The sequence below is a fragment of the Nicotiana attenuata genome, unplaced genomic scaffold (assembly GCF_001879085.1).
Source record: "Nicotiana attenuata strain UT unplaced genomic scaffold, NIATTr2, whole genome shotgun sequence".
NCBI classification, from domain to species: Eukaryota; Viridiplantae; Streptophyta; class Magnoliopsida; order Solanales; family Solanaceae; genus Nicotiana; species Nicotiana attenuata.
The window spans coordinates 325256-342810 of NW_017671177.1; the positions used below are offsets into that span (position 1 = coordinate 325256).

A 17555-nucleotide genomic window follows, 5' to 3' on the forward strand; every position below is an offset into this window, starting at 1 on the left:
TCATAAATATGCTATTAAGCATTTGAGATCATGGAGGAAAATCATGGGTAGGTTATGGAGGTGTGGAAGTTACAACAATAATGATGAGAAGTAGTGGAGGTTATCTACATAATGGAGAAGAGTAGTGGGAGTTATATTTGATTAGTGGACATCCATATAAATATATATTTCATAACAAAAATAAAATAATTGGGAAATTTGGATCAACAGACGCCGACAATGAATCAAAAGGCTGCTGGTTGGCTGACTAGCTAGCTAGTTAGTGTAAAGTCAAGTAAGGCAACTGGGAAATGATTAGTTGTTTAAATTATATTTACAAATTAAAATATTAATTAGAGAATATATTGGCTCACCACTATATATATATATATATATATATATATATACTTCTCCCTTCTCTTCAACAATTCAGAGTTCCTTTCCTTCTTCCTTAAAACGTACAAAAACAATACCCTCATCTTTTATTAGCAATGGCCTCAGCAGCAGTAGCCAACTATGAAGAAGAGATTGTTCGTCCCGTTGCCGACTTCTCCCCTAGTCTTTGGGGTGATCAGTTCCTTTCATTCTCCATTGACAATCAGGTAAATAATTAACTTCTTTATATAGTTTTTTCTTGCAAGCATGGTTAGTTTTGCTAATAATTCAGCTTTCTTTCTTTCAACTTTCAAATAGATTGCGGAAAAGTATGCTCAAGAGATTGAAGCACTGAAGGAACAAACGAGGAGTATGCTGTTAGCAACCGGAAGGAAATTGGCCGATACATTGAATTTGATTGACATTATTGAACGCTTTGGCATAGCTTACCACTTTGAGAAAGAAATTGATGCGATTTTGGATCAGATTTACAACCAAAACTCAACATTTGATGATTTCTGCACTTCTGCACTCCAATTTCGATTACTCAGGCAACATGGTTTCAACATCTCTCCTCGTAAGTTCACCATGAACCACATCTTTAATTTAAAGTTGTTAAAATTATTATCCATTTGCAGGAAGGTTAATATTGTGTATTCTTCCTTGAAAACCAGAAATTTTCAGCAAATTCCAAGATGAAAATGGCAAATTCAAGGAGTCTCTAGCTAGTGATGTCTTAGGATTATTGAACTTGTATGAAGCTTCACATGTAAGGACCCATTTTGACGACATCTTTGAAGACGCACTTGCTTTCTCCACTTTCCATCTTGAATCTGCAGCTCCATATATGAAATCTCCACTTAGGGAGCAAGTGACACATGCCCTTCAGCAATGTTTGCACAAGGGCGTTCCTAGAGTCGAGACCCGATAACTACTGAAAAATTGGTCTACGGTAACGGTTGACAAACCGTTCCCACAGACTGCCAAACCGTTGCCATAGGGATTTTGGAACGGTTTATAGACCGTCATTTCAGCCGCCGTACCCATAGGTCTATTGGAACGGTTCTTGCAACGGTTTGCATCGCCATGACAATAGATACGTCTATCGCAACGGTTTTCCCTTTCTCTATTGGAACGGTTATTTTTTTCAATTGTTACGGTTTTAAACTGTTACTATATTGTTTATACAACGGTTTTTAACCGTTGCCATATTATGTAAAGCAACACTTATGTAAGCTATTGCTGCGATTATGTTGGATATAGCNGCACCAGATGTGTTTTACATTCAAAATTTGAAGAAGAAACCCACAGAAACTTTCCGCGAGTATGCCACTCGTTGGAGATCAGAGGCTGCCAAGGTTCGACCTGCTTTAGGGGAAGAACAGATGAACAAGTTTTTCGTCCGGGCTCAGGATCCGCAATACTATGAAAGACTGATGCTGATGAGAACCATAAATTTTCTGACATCATCAGGCTGGGAGAAAGGATTGAAGAAGGCATCAAAAGTGGTATGGTCACTAACTTTGAAGATTTGCAAGCCACCAACAAGGCTCTGCAGTCCGGTGGTACATCCAAGAGGAGGGACATAAGTGTCGTAATGCTTGCACAGAGAACCAAATCACCAGTCAAATACCAAACCTACCCGATATCTCCACTTACATATCAACCCACTCCAAATTTCCAGACACCCGCACCTTTCTACCAAACTCCACCACCTACCTATCAATCACCTCCACCTCCCACATACCAACCTACTTCACCCAGATATTCCCAACCCGCACAAGTCTACCAAGCCTACACCACTCAACCATCCCAATACCAATCACCTCCCACTCGCCAAAACATTCCTAGACCCTGACCAAATTTTGACCGTAGACCTCCCAAACAATACACCGCCATTGCTGAGCCAATCGACCAGCTGTATAAAAGACTCAAAGCTGCTGGTTATGTCACCCCTATCCCTGCTATAGCCCCTAAAAACCCTTCCCAATGGATTAACCCAAACAAAACCTGTGCATACCATTCTGGCATGAAGGGACATATTATTGATGAATGCCGCTCCCTGACACTACTGAAAAATTGGTCTATGGTAACGGTTGAAAAACCATTCCCACAGACTGCCAAACCGTTGCCGTAGGGATTTTGGAACGGTTTATAGACCATCACATCAGCCGGCGTACCCATAGGTCTATTGGAACGGTTCTTGCAACGGTTTGCATCGGCGTGACAATAGATACGTCTATCACAACGGTTTTCCCTTTCTCTATTGGAACGGTTATTTTTTTCAATTGTTACGGTTTTAAAGCGTTACTATATTGTTTATACAACGGTTCTTAACCGTTGCGATATTATGTAAAGCAACACTTATGTAAGCTATTGCTATGGTTATGTTGGATATAGCAACGGTTTCTTTAAGCTATCGTAACAGTTACATTTGTATTTGGAACGGTTTGTAGATCATTTTGGAACGGTTTATGGGACCTATTGCAACGGTTTACATTGCCTACTAGAACGCCATTTGTGTCCTATTGCAACGGTTCTGGTAGGCTATTGTATCAGTTCAGTTAAAACCAAAATATAGCACCTGTTATAAATAAAGATTTATACATATAATAAATTACAATCACTAAAATTTAAATACATCATAGAATGAAACTATTAATAATACAAAATTATCCATCAAACAAATAATATTTATAAAGCAAATGTTCTACCCAATGAGTGCATAAGTTTAGTATATTTCAAGAGTGTAAATAAGTTTCGAAAAATATTGGTAACAAAAGATTCCTAGAACATTCATCTATAACAATTCAAAATCCATCTCAAGTAAGGTCTAGTTCTTCATCGTCTTCATCATCCATTTTTTGATCTACTCCACCTACAAAAGATTATTAATAAAGTTATTACCCTTCAAGAGAAACCGGTCTAAGAATACTCAAGCAGTTAACTGTTTTCGTTCTTCTTTATTAATGCAACTTCTTTTTACTCGTAGAATTTGTTGGTGTTTTGCTTGACTATTTGACCAAGAAGATGTTGCAATAATCTGTTTCAAGCCTAAAAAAGTATCTGCATCAAGTATTTAAGTTTCACTAGTTAGTAGTTTTAAATCATGGTGGTCATATTTAGTGTTATAGTTGAAATCAGTATATGACTCTAAAGTTTAATTCAGATGCTTTATGTTAAAACAAGACAAGAGATTCTAGATGTAATTACCTTGTGAGGCAGTACTACAACAGTGACTAAAAAGAGGTCAAATTATTATTCAGCCCAAGTAAACCCAGTAATACATACTGCTAAGACCTAGTGCTAAGGCCAGTAATACATATATATGCTAGTTTACATGGTGTGTTGTTATTTGAATGTACAACCTTTATCATGCAGGGACCAAGTGAAGGTTAGAATAGCAATATCACAAGAAATTATTGAACATAAAGCTGAGTTTGATTGATATAATAATGGAAAGAATACAAAAAGAACTCCTAAGAAATGAAAAAGATAGAAAAAAGGGATCCAAAATGTGACTACAGAGATATGTCAGGGTTCAAACCTGTGAGGTGCGCCTAACCCACACATCATGAGTTTTGCTCTCAATGTATTCTGGCGTTTGTATGTCGGAAGCTGTCAAAGGCATAAGAAAAAGGACAGATTGCAGTATGTTTGACAGAAAGAGTTCCTATTGTTGAAAGCTAATTTAATTTTCCATTTGACTATATGAGTTGGATTTGGTGCATTCGATACCTCAAAGTTAATGTAGAATAATTAAAGATATTGTACCTTGAGAGTGTTGTACCAAGTAGAAGCTGAAGGAAGCGGATCAATATCCTGTCCCCCGTATGTCGGAAGCATATCTGCATGACACATAATGTGGCCCAGATCAAGTGAAGCATTTGTTTCCGTTTTTAATTTGCTTACATCATAAAATTAGGTTTCTTTTTAGGAAGGGGCTTCTCTGATTAGTTTTAGTTTGTTTTTATTAGAGGGGAAAATGTACAAGAGTTTTCTCTGCATCACATTCCTCAGATCATTGAAGCAAACTGAGAAGCATAGAAATGATAGATAGTATCCATCGGAAAAAGTACAGTCATTTACTGGCATTTCTCCGTTCTCACGGTCTACTGTCTACAATTCAACCAAAATCAAGAGTGCCTCCTTTCAGCTTCCATAAAACACAAGTTACTGATTGTATCTCAAATCCACCACACATCTGACGATGCACTCTGAAGTTGTGATCCTTATCGGCCAGTGGCTCACAGGAGGAAGTTCATATCCCATCACTAACACGTTAGCTTAAACTCTATTAGGAGACTTAGGTCATGTTCACTAACACAACAGGAATTTGTTACAAGATATAAAACAAAATCATCTTTCCTGCATTTTCCATCCAAATGAAGCAGGGAGCCAGTTAACCAATAATTTCACACCAGTTCACCTGCCAATAGATACTTTCCTTGCCCTCCTATTTTCGAGTTCTTTCGCTAGTTCAACTTTCAATACTTTTTGCCCCTTATTATACTTTCACCATCATTAGTTGACCATTTTGAATTAGCATTGCCTATAATACAATTCTCAGGCTTAAACTCATTATCTGTTTTTGATCTTCAAGGGTGCTGGTGATTTGATTTTTTTTTTGGGGGGTGGGGTGGGGTAGGAGGGAGGCTCATACCTTGTGAATAGTGAAGGTTGGCTGCAGATGTTTGAATCCAAGCAAAGGAGCTCGCGAACAACTTGTCACAAACTTAAGCAGCAAACACTGTTCTCTTGGTTCAAAATTCGAAAATACCTAAACCACAAGAACAATTAGTTATAAAATGCCTAATTGTCTTTAATAATTTATTCTCCTACTTTAACACTACCAAACACATACATATGGTTAGATAATACGAAATTATAAAAGATCTCTGCTTAGACCAAGTTCCTTAATGTTGAGAGATGTTCATTTGAGATGGTTCAAGTAGACTGATGGAAATCACATTTGTAGTTTCATAAGATAACAAGAAAGAAGAGGAGGAGAGAGAAAATTCAACTGATCGAAATCGCGTTTGTAGTTTCATAAAATAACAAGAAAAAAGAGAGGGAAAATTCATGTCTACCTCCCAAAAGAGTTTTAACTGTCCGACTCCCTTCTGAGTAAACTCCAGTATAGCGTGTGTTTTTCCTTAAATCATCAATGTCAATATCATGGTTTCCTCCTGAAAGCAACTGGATATACACTTTGGATTAGCTGATACAGAAGCATGCAGTCCAGCAAAGGAAAGCCTTTGTGGCACATGCGGCTTTCAACAAAGCATATGCATTTAACGTAGTTTGTTTATGCCTTTCATTCTTGTAACGACCCGAGCCGTCGTTACGGGAGTTACCGCCCCGTTTTCCCCATTTTATGCTTCTATATGTTTCATTATATGTGTTTGGAGTTTGAAGTAATTCGGATAGAGTTCGGTTAGAAATGAGACAATAAGTCTCTTTATGAGAAGGATTGTTTGGAAAAGTCAACTGAATGTTGACTTATGAGTTAGAAGGCTCGGAATGGATTTCTGATGATTCGACTAGTTTCGGGAGATGATTTGTGACTTAGGAGCGCAATCGGAATTGAATTTGGAGGTCCGGTGTAGAATCAAGCTTGAATTGGCTAAGGTTGGATTTTTGCGAATTTTGGATGGTAGGTGAGATTTTGATCCGAGGATCGGAATGGAATTCCGAGAGTTGCAGTAGCTCTGTTAGGTGATCTTGGATATGCGTGCAAAGTTTCAGATCATTCGGAGGTGTTTAGGTCGGGTTTTAGATCAAATGCAAGTTTCGGAAGTATTAGTTTAACTTAGGCTTGAATCCGTGGTAATTCGATGATTTTGGTGTTTATGATAGTGTTTTTATGTTACGAGCAGGTTTGAATGAAGTAATAGAACATATCTGTGCATTTGGTTGAGGTCCCGAGGGCCTTGGGGTGAATTCGGGTGGTTAAACGAGAGTTTTGAGGTGTATTGCAGGTCAGATTTTGCTGTCATCTGGTGTCTCCGCTTCTGCGGAAATGGACCGCAGATGCGGTACCACAGAAGCGGGTTCGTGGTCGCAGAAGCGGTCGTTGGCCGGCTAGGTAAATTCCGCAGAAGCGGAAGGTGGCTCGCACCAGCGGGTCCGCATAAGCGGACACTGTACCGCAGAAGCGGTTTTGAGGGAACCGCAGAAGCGGACTTCGCGTCGCATAAGCGAAGTTCGGGTTTCTAAGTGAAGATCGCAAAAGCGAAAATGTGGCCGCAGAAGCGGTCCCGCATAAGCGAAAGCGGGACCGCAGAAGCGAAAACTGGTCTGGGCGACAGAAGGGTTTTAAAATAATATTTCATCCGCGACCCTTTCATATTTTTCCTCCATTGTTGACGTTCTTAAGAGCTTTGAACAAGGAAATTCGAGGGTTTTGACTGAGAATCACTTGGAGGTAAGTTCCTTGGCCTAAATATTCGAATCTATGGTAGAAATCCATGTAAGTTGTAGAAATTTCATCAAAAACGGGTCAAGCTAGGGCTTGGAAAGCTGTGATGTAAAAATGGAATTTGGAGGGTCAAACGAGCTCCGATTTTGGTAAACTTTATATGCACGGACTCGTGAAGAGACGAGGAATCCGTTGGTGTGATTTTCGGAATTTTTCGAGAAGTAGGCCCGGGGCTCGGGTTTTACCAACTTCGTGAATTTTAGTACTTTTCGAGTATTTTTGATTGGGTTATGTTTCTTTAACCCATATTTATGTATTCGTTGTGATTTTGACTAGATTAGACGCGCGAGGAGGTCGATACGAAAGTAAAAGGCATTGCGGACCATTCTACCGCCGGATAGAGGTGAGTAGTTGGTGTATATGATGGCCTGAGGGTTTGAAACCCCGGCTTATCACATTGTGACGCTATTGTAGGGCGTGACTCGCACCCCATGGCAGGTGCGGGATTGGTTATGACTAGGGATTGAGACTTAGTCCATCCCGAACAAGAATATTTCTATATTGGCGACTGATACGCACCCTGTATTGTATATATCTGGGCTTATTGCCGTGTTTGGGGCCTTGTGCCGATCTGTAGCATCCTTAGAGGTTGAATGTCATTGTGATAGCATGCTTTGTATAATCATTGATCTCAGTCCTGTGTTTAATCACTGTTATAAAATGCTAAGTCACTTTTCCGGAAGTTAAATATCTAAAGTATATTCTTCTTAATAAATTGGAAATTGGGAAAATTAATTGAATCTGTTACGTGACTCATATGCATATTGTGGACTGAGTATGGATCGGGCTGCACGCCGCAGCGAATGGTATGATTATATTGCGCTTGGGCTGAAGAGCCCCTCGGAGTCTGTACANGCCGCCGTACCCATAGGTCTATTGGAACGGTTCTTGCAACGGTTTGCATCGCCATGACAATAGATACGTCTATCGCAACGGTTTTCCCTTTCTCTATTGGAACGGTTATTTTTTTCAATTGTTACGGTTTTAAACTGTTACTATATTGTTTATACAACGGTTTTTAACCGTTGCCATATTATGTAAAGCAACACTTATGTAAGCTATTGCTGCGATTATGTTGGATATAGCAACGGTTTCTTTAAGCTATCCTAACGGTTACATTTGTATTTGGAACGGTTTGTGGATCATTTTGGAACGGTTTATGGGACCTATTGCAACGGTTTACATTGCCTACTAGAACGCCATTTGTGTCCTATTGCAACGGTTCTGGTAGGCTATTGAATCAGTTCAGTTAAAACCAAAATATAGCACCTGTTATAAATAAATATTTATACATATAATAAATTATAATAACACTAAAATTTAAATACATCATAGAATGAAACTATTAATAATACAAAATTATCCATCAAACAAATAATATCTATAAAGCAAATGTTCTACCCAATGAGTGCATAAGTTTAGTACATTTCAAGAGTGTAAATAAGTTTCGAAAAATATTGGTAACAAAAGATTCCTAGAACATTCATCTATAACAATTCAAAATCCATCTCAAGTAAGGTCTAGTTCTTGATCGTCTTCATCATCCATTTCTTGATCTACTCCAACTATAAAAGAGTATAAATAAAGTTATTACCCTTCAAGAGAAACCGGTCTAAGGCAGTTAACTGTTTTCGTTCTTCTTTTATTAATCCAACTTCTTTTTACTCGTAGAATTTGTTGGTGTTTTGCTTGACTATTTGACCAAGAAGATGTTGTAATAATCTGTTTCAAGCCTAAAAAAGTGTCTGCATCAAGTATTTAAGTTTCACTAGTTAGTAGTTTTAAATCATGGTGGTCATATTTAGTGTTATAGTTGAAATCAGTATATGACTGTAAAGTTTAATTCAGATGCTTTATACTCTGTATCTTACAACCTTTGATCCAATCTGCAATAGGAGGATAATCCCTCTTGCAACAGCTTTTTAAGCTTTTCAAATGGTTTGTGTGTATGCAAAGATCCATGTGCCTGATGTAGTGTTACCTTTAATAGCTTTCAATGACAGATACACATCAAACGCATATAACCAAAAGAATCAACTAAGGTAAAAACTAGGGCATGCACTTGTGCATTGACATGTTGAAGCTTTAAGAAATAGTACCAAACAAAAGATTTTTCCAATTGCACAATAGGTTTACAATAGGTTTACAATACCTTCCTGTCACAACTTATTCACTTATTTGTGCTAGTCAATTAGGATTCAATGCACTCCTTTCCTTCTTAAATAATCAAAAATTCACCGCTTATATTGTCAACTCATTAGTAATTCTCACTATTTCCTCTTCTCTCCTAGTACTACTAAACGACGATTCTGAAGATCAGTCCAATAAAAAGTCTAGAAAAAATACATAATAGGATTTTTATCCACTGTTGCTGCATCTGCTGGTTATGCATTGATGCGCTCTACTAAAAGGACTTTTATCCGATGAACTCTTGGCAAGCTTTTTCAGTTGGTTCTATAGGGCTGATTTTCAAAGTGTCTTCATTATTCTCAAATGTGATTAGCATTTTAGGTTTGCCAATTATTCCTGTTTTGGCTGTGATATCTCTTAATGACAAGTTGACTGGTGTTAAAGTGATGTCAATATTGTTGGCTATATGGGGTTTTGTATCATATATTTATCAGCATTATCTTGATGATTTAAAGGACAAGGCTGCAAAAAATGTTCAAGTTGTGGAGCTTTCTGAAGTTTCTCACATTAAAAGAAGTTAAACTTGTAATTTAATTAAATATGACATTTTCAGAACTAGATGGATGATTTTCCCAGAAGCAAAAGACATTCCTTTCCCGTCGCTAAAACTAGAAAATTTACTGCTATTGATGCAACAAGTAAAATTACAAAATATTAAGTTTTCATAAGAGAGACAAATATAAAGCTGACAACTACTACATATAACAAGCCTAATCTAACATATCCTTAGCAAATATACCAACAGTTAAGGCAAACTGAATTTTGTGCTATACCAACAGTTAGACGCAATGTAAGAATCTCCTAGTTAACTTGGATGCTACACCATATTATGTAATTAGTAACTGAGACCTTCATGTTCGTTACTATTTTACTTCTAATTCTTTTGACTCAGGCACCAAAAAGCAATAGTGATTATGCTAGTTTACATGGTGTGTTGTTATTACCTTGTGAGGCAGTACTACAACAGTGATTAAAAAGAGGTCAAATTGTTATTCAGCCCAAGTAAACCCAGTAATACATACTGCTAAGACCAAGTGGTAAGACCAGTAATACATATATATGCTAGTTTACATGGTGTGTTGTTATTTGAATGTACAACCTTTTTTCATGCAGGGACCAAGTAAAGGTTAGAATAGCAATATCACAAGAAATTATTGAACATAAAGCTGAGTTTGATTGATATAATAATGTAAAGAATACAAAAAGAACTCCTATGAAATGAAAAAGATAGAAAAAAGGGATCCAAAATGTGACTACAGAGATATGTCAGGGTTCAAACCTGTGAGGTGCGCCTAACCCACACATCATGAGTTTTGCTCTCAATGTATTCTGGCGTTTGTATGTCGGAAGCTGTCAAAGGCATAAGAAAAAGGACAGATTGCAGTATGTTTGACAGAAAGAGTTCCTATTGTTGAAAGCTAATTTGATTTTCCATTTGACTATATGAGTTGGATTTGGTGCATTCGATACCTCAAAGTTAATGTAGAATAATTAAAGATATTATACCTTGAGAGTGTTGTACCAAGTAGAAGCTGAAGGAAGCCGATCAACATCCTGTCCCCCGTATGTCGGAAGCATGTCTGCATGACACATAATGTGGCCCAGATCAAGTGAAGCATTTGTTTCGTTTTTAATTTGCTTACGTCATAAAATTAGGTTTCTTTTTAGGAAGGGCCTTCTCTGATTAGTTTTAGTTTTTTTTTATTAGAGGGGAAAATGTACAAGAGTTTTCTCTGCATCACATCCCTCAGATCATTGAAGCAAACTGAGAAGCATAGAAACGATAGATAGTATCCATCGGAAAAAGTATAGTCATTTACTGGCATTTCTCCGTTCTCACGGTCTACTGTCTACAATTCAACCAAAATCAAGAGTGCCTCCTTTCAGCTTCCATAAAGCACAAGTTACTGATTGTATCTCAAATCCACCACACATCTGACGATGCACTCTGAAGTTGTGATCCTTATCGGCCAGTGGCTCACAGGAGGAAGTTCATATCCCATCACTAACACGTTAGCTTAAACTCTATTAGGAGACTTAGGTCCTGTTCACTAACACAGCAGGAATTTGTTACAAGATATAAAACAAAAATCATCTTTCCTGCATTTTCCATCCAAATGAAGCAGGGAGCCAGTTAACCAATAATTTCACACCAGTTCACCTGCCAATAGATACTTTCCTTGCCATCATATTTCCGAGTTCTTTCGCTAGTTCAACTTTCAGCACTTTTTGCCCCTTGTTATACTTTCACCATCATTAGTTGACCATTTTGAATTAGCATTGCCTATAATACAATTCTCAGCTTTAAACTCATTATCTGTTTTTTATCTTCATGGGTGGTGGTGATTTGTTTTTTTTTTTTGGGGGGTGGGGGTTGGGGTGGGAGGGAGGCTCATACCTTGTGAACAGTGAAGGTTGGCTGCAGATGTTTGAATCCAAGCAAAGGAGCTCGCAAACAACTTGTCACAAACTTAAGCAGCAAACACCGTTCTCTTGGTTCAAAATTCGAAAATACCTAAACCACAAGAACAATTAGTTATAAAATGCCTAATTGTCTTTAATAATTTATTCTCCTACTTTAACACTAGCAAACACATACATATGGTTAGATAATACGAAATTATAAAAGATCTCTGCTTAGACCAAGTTCCTTAATGTTGAGAGATATTCATTTGAGATGGTTCAAGTAGACTAATGGAAATCACATTTGTAGTTTCATAAGATAACAAGAAAGAAGAGGAGGAGAGAGAAAATTCAACTGATCGAAATCGCGTTTGTAGTTTCATAAAATAACAAGAAAAAAGAGAGGGAAAATTCATGTCTACCTCCCAAAAGAGTTTTAACTGTCCGACTCCCTTCTGAGTAACCTCCAGTATAGCGTGTGTTTTTCCTTAAATCATCAATGCCAATATCATGGTTTCCTCCTGAAAGCAACTGGATATACACTTTGTATTAGCTGATATGGAAGCATGCAGTCCAGCAAAGGAAAGCCTTTGAGGCACATGCGGCTTTCAACAAAGCATATGCATTCAACGTAGTTTGTTTATGCCTTTCATTCTATTGTCTCTATGTCATGTCACATGACTTCCTCAATCATTAGAGAAATGTAGAGAACCAGTAAGATAAAGAAAAAGAAAAAACAAAAATAGCAGAGGTGTGGCTGATGCATTTGGCATTTGCAAGCATGACAAACCAATCCTCGTTAAATGGATGAGCCCAAAACTAGTATTGAAAGATCAAGGAGAGGTCAGTTGATAGTAGAATCACATACAGCATGAGGAATACAATAAAATTCTTTGAATATTTTTTTGATAATCGAGAAAAGTGGCGGGAAACAGCCTCTTTACCCCTCCGGGGTAGGGGTAAGTTCTGCGCACATTCTACCCTCCCCAGACAACCAGTACTTTAGAAGTGAAGCTTTATTTAGTCTAGTCAATTCACTCACACATTTAGAGGACACGCACCAGGCTGCATTTCTCATTGATTCACCTAATGCGGGCATTAGTTTAATTTCAAATGCCAAGTTGTACTCAGTCTCCATACATCTCAACTTTAGTGAAAGAGGAGAGCCAAGGAGTGCAGCGAGAGGTGGAGCTCCTCAGAAAGTATTACCAATTGAGGCTCTGGTTAACTGGCAACTTTGGTCAGAAAGCTTTGGTTGGAGAAGGATCTTATGGCTGCGTGTTTTGTGCTAAATTGAGCAATGGCCAGCAAGCAGCAATCAAAAACTTGGATACTAGTTCTTCACCAGAACCAGATTCTGACTTTGCAGCCCAGGTGAATGAATGCATTTTTTCCATTTTTGATCATTTAGCCTTTTAGAAAAGAACACGCATAATTGAAATGGTTAAGTTATTTCAGTTATCAATGGTTTCAAGACTTAAACATGAGCATTTCATGACTCTTATGGGCTATTGTCTCGAGGGAAACAATCATATATTGGTATATGAGTTCGTAACAAAGGGCTCTTTACACGATGTATTACATGGTACGTCAAAAATTCAATCATAGTACTTTAATATAGTTGTTGCGCGAATCCTTCTTTCTGTATGTTTATTGCAGCATATAGTTGATTGTTTAGAGTTCCATTGCAGGTAGAAAAGGTGTACAAGGTGCTGAGCCAGGTCCTGTTCTTACCTGGAATCAGAGAGTTAAAATTGCTTATGGTGCAGCAAAAGGCCTCGAATACCTACACGAAAAAGTTCAGCCACCTATCGTTCATCGTGATGTCAGATCCAGGATAAAACACATAGTTATACAAATCAAATTTGAGAGATTTTATGCACCCTTAATCCTCAAATAAACAAATAAAGCTAAGATGACAGAAAAACAGGATATTCTTGGAAACATAACAAAAAACACACAATAACAGGAAACGACCCAAACGAGGTAGCCCCCGTAGTTGTCAAAGCTTGATTTATTACCCAAAAATTTTGTAATCTGTCACCATGTTCACAAAATCAGAACTTATCGACAAAAGCTTTAGCTTTAGACTTTAGTAATAAGTAAAGAAAAGATATTTATCAGAATCCAAGTTTCAAAATTGTTACTTATTTTTTAAGAGATCTTTTATACAGCAAAACCAAGGGGGAATAATGTCTATTGAAACATATATCTCAAATAAGAAAAAAAGTTGCAGATAAACCTAGAACCAACATCAGAAAATCAAAAGCTTGAAACAAAGAAAGAAAAACCCAAAGAGAAAGCAACCAAAAACAAAAAAAGATCGGCTAACAGAGGAAAAAAGTATAAGAATTTACCTGCAAACTGCACCAGATGAAGCAACAGATCTAAGGTTACCACCTGAAAATCCAGAAAAAGCGCTAGACAAAAAAATTGTTCATAAATCTGTTACCTTTCTATTAAAAAAACCAGATAAAAGAACAATCAAAACAAGAAAAGCATACAAAAAGAATCACCTCTTAACAATAAATTAATTTGGGGATTTGGGGAAGGAGTGCGGGAGAAGTGCCGGAGCAGCAGCTGTCCTTGAAGAAGTGCCGGCGAAGTGCCGGAAAGACTGACGGAACTGTGTCGGTGAATTAATTTGGGGATTTGGGGTTTTGGGCTTTGGGAACTCTAGGGTTTGATGATTATGGTGGTCTAATGAAGAGGTTGATGAAATTCGGCCATTAAACTCGGCAAATATGAAAAAGAAAAAGATCAGAGAGGCAATTTTGGGTGAATCAACGAGGGAGCTCTGGTGCATCGATGAGGGAGTACGTTTGGATACAATGCTGGGATACGTTTGGGACTTTGGGAGTTAGGCGAGTAATGTTAAAACTTTAAAAAATAAGAAAATAACATGTTACTAATTAGCTTGGCGGGCCACTAAAATTTTTAGTGGAAAAAACGAGGGAATTGAATACCCGTTCCCATAGACTTTTTCCCCAAAACCGTCGCCATATACATTTCTATTGCGACGGTTAAAATATCCGTTGCGACACAAAATCTATGGCAACGGTTTTGTTACATTTGCAACGGTTTGAGGTCTAAACTGTGCTAATACCTTCCAAATTCTATTGTAACGGTTTGAACCGTTACTATATCACCTCTATGGCAACGGTTTGTGAACTGTTACCAAAAAAACTGTTCCTGTAGGCCCATTTTCTGGTAGTGGATTCTTCATCTCATCAATCTATGAGAAGGAACAATCAAAAAATGATGTGTTACTTCGATTTGCCAAATTGGATTTCAACTTGCTCCAAATGTTGCACAAAAAAGAACTTTTTGAAGTATCAAGGTGCAATATATAAAAACGATGGACCTTTTTTGATTGATCATATCTCAAGTACTGATGTTAATTTGTTATGATGCAGGTGGTGGAAAGATTTGGATTTCGTAACAACACTTCCATATGCTAGAGATCGAGTAGTTGAATGTTACTTTTGGGCGTTAGGAGTTTATTTTGAGCCTCAATACTCTCAAGCTCGCGTCATGCTCGTTAAGACCATATCAATGATTTCGATTGTTGATGACACCTTTGATGTTACGGTACAGTTAAAGAACTTGAGACATACACAGATGCCATTCAAAGGTATGAACTTCATCAATTCACTTATTTTGATATTCCTTGATAGTGAATGTCGTCGTGAAAAGATTAAGACGAATTTCTACTCATTATAGTTGTGCTCTTTCAAAATGCTTCAATTTACCTTAATTTTGTAATTCTGCAGATGGGATATCAACGAAATTGATTGGCTTCCTGATTACTTAAAAATCAATTATAAAGTTATTCTAGATCTTTACAAGGATTATGAAAAGGAATTGTCTAGTGCCGGAAGATCTCATATTGTCTGCCATGTAATAGAAAGAGTATGTTTGAGCAACTTAACTATCGAAATATGTTTTTTCCTTAATCCATTTCTCACTTTGTTTTACCTTGTGTACGTCTTTTAGTGATCAGAAACTTGACACAATTTAGTCAGAGTTTTCTAACACTTGAACATATATATATTTTGTATTCACAGATGAAAGAAGTAGTAAGAAATTATAATGTCGAATTAACATGGTTTATTGAAGGATATATGCCACCTGTTTCTGAATACCTAAGCAATGCACTAGCAACTACCACATATTACTACCTCGCGACAACATCGTATTTGTGCATGAAGTCTTCCATAGAGCAAGATTTTGAGTGGTTGTCAAAGAATCCTAAAATTCTTAAAGCTAGTGTAATTATATGTCGAGTTATCGATGACAGAGCCACGTACGAGGTATGAGTTGCATCTCAAAAAATTATATCATTATATGGGATATGTACAAACAAAGTGTTGCCACGACAATTAAGGCAATGTAAAAGCGAACCTTTAATTTATCTGCTTTTAGGTTGAGAAAAGCAGGGGACAAATTGCTACTGGAATTGAGTGTTGCATGAGAGATTATGGTATATCAACAAAACAGGTTATGGCTAAATTTCAAAAAATGGCTGAGACAGCATGGAAAGATATTAATGAAGGACTTCTTAGGCCCACTCCTGTCTCTACAGAATTTTTAACTCCTATTCTTAATCTTGCTCGTATTGTGGAGGTTACATATATACACAATCTAGATGGATATACTCATCCGGAGAAAGTCCTAAAACCTCACATTATTGACCTACTTGTGGACTCCCTCAAAATTTGAGCTGCTAATTATTGCTCATCTTATGGTTGATTCTTCTAAGTTGAGAAAGTAGTTACATATTTGTTTTATTTTAATTCTATTGTATAATTAAGTTATTAGGGAACTGCTTCTGCTGTTGTGCTGTGACGACCCGACCCGTCGTCTCATGTATTACAGCCTCGTTTCCCCCATTTACTGCTTCTTCATGTTTCATTATCAGCAACGAGTGAGTTATAGTTGAATTGAATTGGTTTGGATAGGAAATGAGACACTTAGTCTCTTTAAGGAAGGCTTAAGTTGGAAAGGTCAACCGGACGTTGACTTATGAGTTAGAAGGCTCAGATGTGATTTCTGGTGATTCGTTTAGCTTCGGGGGATGATTTGTGACTTGGGAGTGCGATCGGAATTGATTTTGGAGGCCCGATGTAGAATTAGGCTTGAATTGGCGAGGTTAGTATTTTGGTGAATTCCGGTGAATGGGTGAGAATTTGATCTGGGGGTCGGAATGGAATTCCAAGAGTTGCTGTAGCTTCGTTAAGTGATTTTGGATATGTGTGCAAATTTTCAGGTCATTCGGACATCGTTTGGTCGGGTTTTTGATCGAATGTGCAATTCGGAAGTTTTTAAGAAACTTAGGCTTTGATTTGAGGATAATTGAGGATTTTGATGTTAACGATAGTGTTTTGATGGTTCGAGCGAGTTTGAATAAGGTAATAGATCATGTATGTGCTTTTGATTGAGGTCCCGGGGGCCTCGGGGTGAATTCGGGTGGTTAAACGGAGAATTCGGAGTTTGTTGCATGTTTGGAGTTTGCTGGTTCTGTCACTTCCGCATCTGCGGTAAAGGGACCGCATAAGCGGTTCTGCAGATGCGGCGTATTGGTCGCAGAAGCGGTCCTTGAGGTCTTGGCAACTTCCGCAGAAGCGAGAGGCAGTCCGCAAAAGTGGACATCGCAGGAGCGGTTTGCGACCGCAGAAGCGGTCCTGGGGATTTTAAGTTAGACCGCAGAAGCGGTTATTTTGACACAGAAGCGGGAACCGCAGGTGCGGTATCCCAACCGCAGAAGCGGAGACCTGGCTGGGTTTAAGTGAACAATGTTTTCACGATTTTGAAAGAGAAGAAACATTTTGGACTTCGGACTAAGGAGATTTTGGGCGATTTTTGAAGAGGGTTTCGAGGGCTACCATCAGGTATGGATTCTTGGACTTAGATTATGATATTATTGTGTATAAACATGGATTAACACTGAAAACCCAAGGAATTAAAGGGTAAAAATGGAGGTTAGGGCTTGAAACTTAAGAAAGTTAAACTAGGGATCTGAGTGGTCAAATGGACTCCGATTTTGGTGAATTTTATATGTATGGACTCGTGGCGAGACGAGGAATCCGGTGATGTGAATTTCGTAATTTTTCGAGAAGCGGGCCCG

At 37.9% G+C, this 17555-nt stretch overlaps 1 protein-coding gene and 3 pseudogenes across 2 annotated transcripts; all 4 read left to right on the plus strand.

Annotated features, from left to right (window-relative positions):
• The first annotated feature begins 395 nt into the window (after positions 1–395).
• Positions 396–7939, plus strand: LOC109206454 (5-epi-aristolochene synthase 2-like). 2 transcript variants are annotated; one of them, XR_002064871.1, is made up of 4 exons: positions 396–581; positions 673–931; positions 1029–1403; positions 7707–7939. XR_002064871.1 is itself a non-coding variant. In XM_019369274.1 (3 exons), exons 1-3 carry the CDS (start codon positions 471–473, stop codon positions 1283–1285), a joined length of 627 nt encoding a protein of 208 aa, XP_019224819.1. In that variant the 5' UTR covers positions 396–470; the 3' UTR covers positions 1286–1612. The 2 variants fall into 2 exon arrangements, 1 of the variants encoding a protein (XP_019224819.1); XM_019369274.1 differs by lacking the exon at positions 7707–7939 and having other exon boundaries at positions 1029–1612.
• An 831-nt stretch (positions 7940–8770) lies between these two features.
• On the plus strand, positions 8771–9546 carry LOC109206450 (annotated as a pseudogene).
• Positions 9547–12231: 2685 nt separating this feature from the next.
• LOC109206451 lies at positions 12232–13328 on the plus strand (annotated as a pseudogene).
• Positions 13329–14172: 844 nt separating this feature from the next.
• Positions 14173–16150, plus strand: LOC109206452 (annotated as a pseudogene).
• The last annotated feature ends 1405 nt before the right edge of the window (positions 16151–17555 follow it).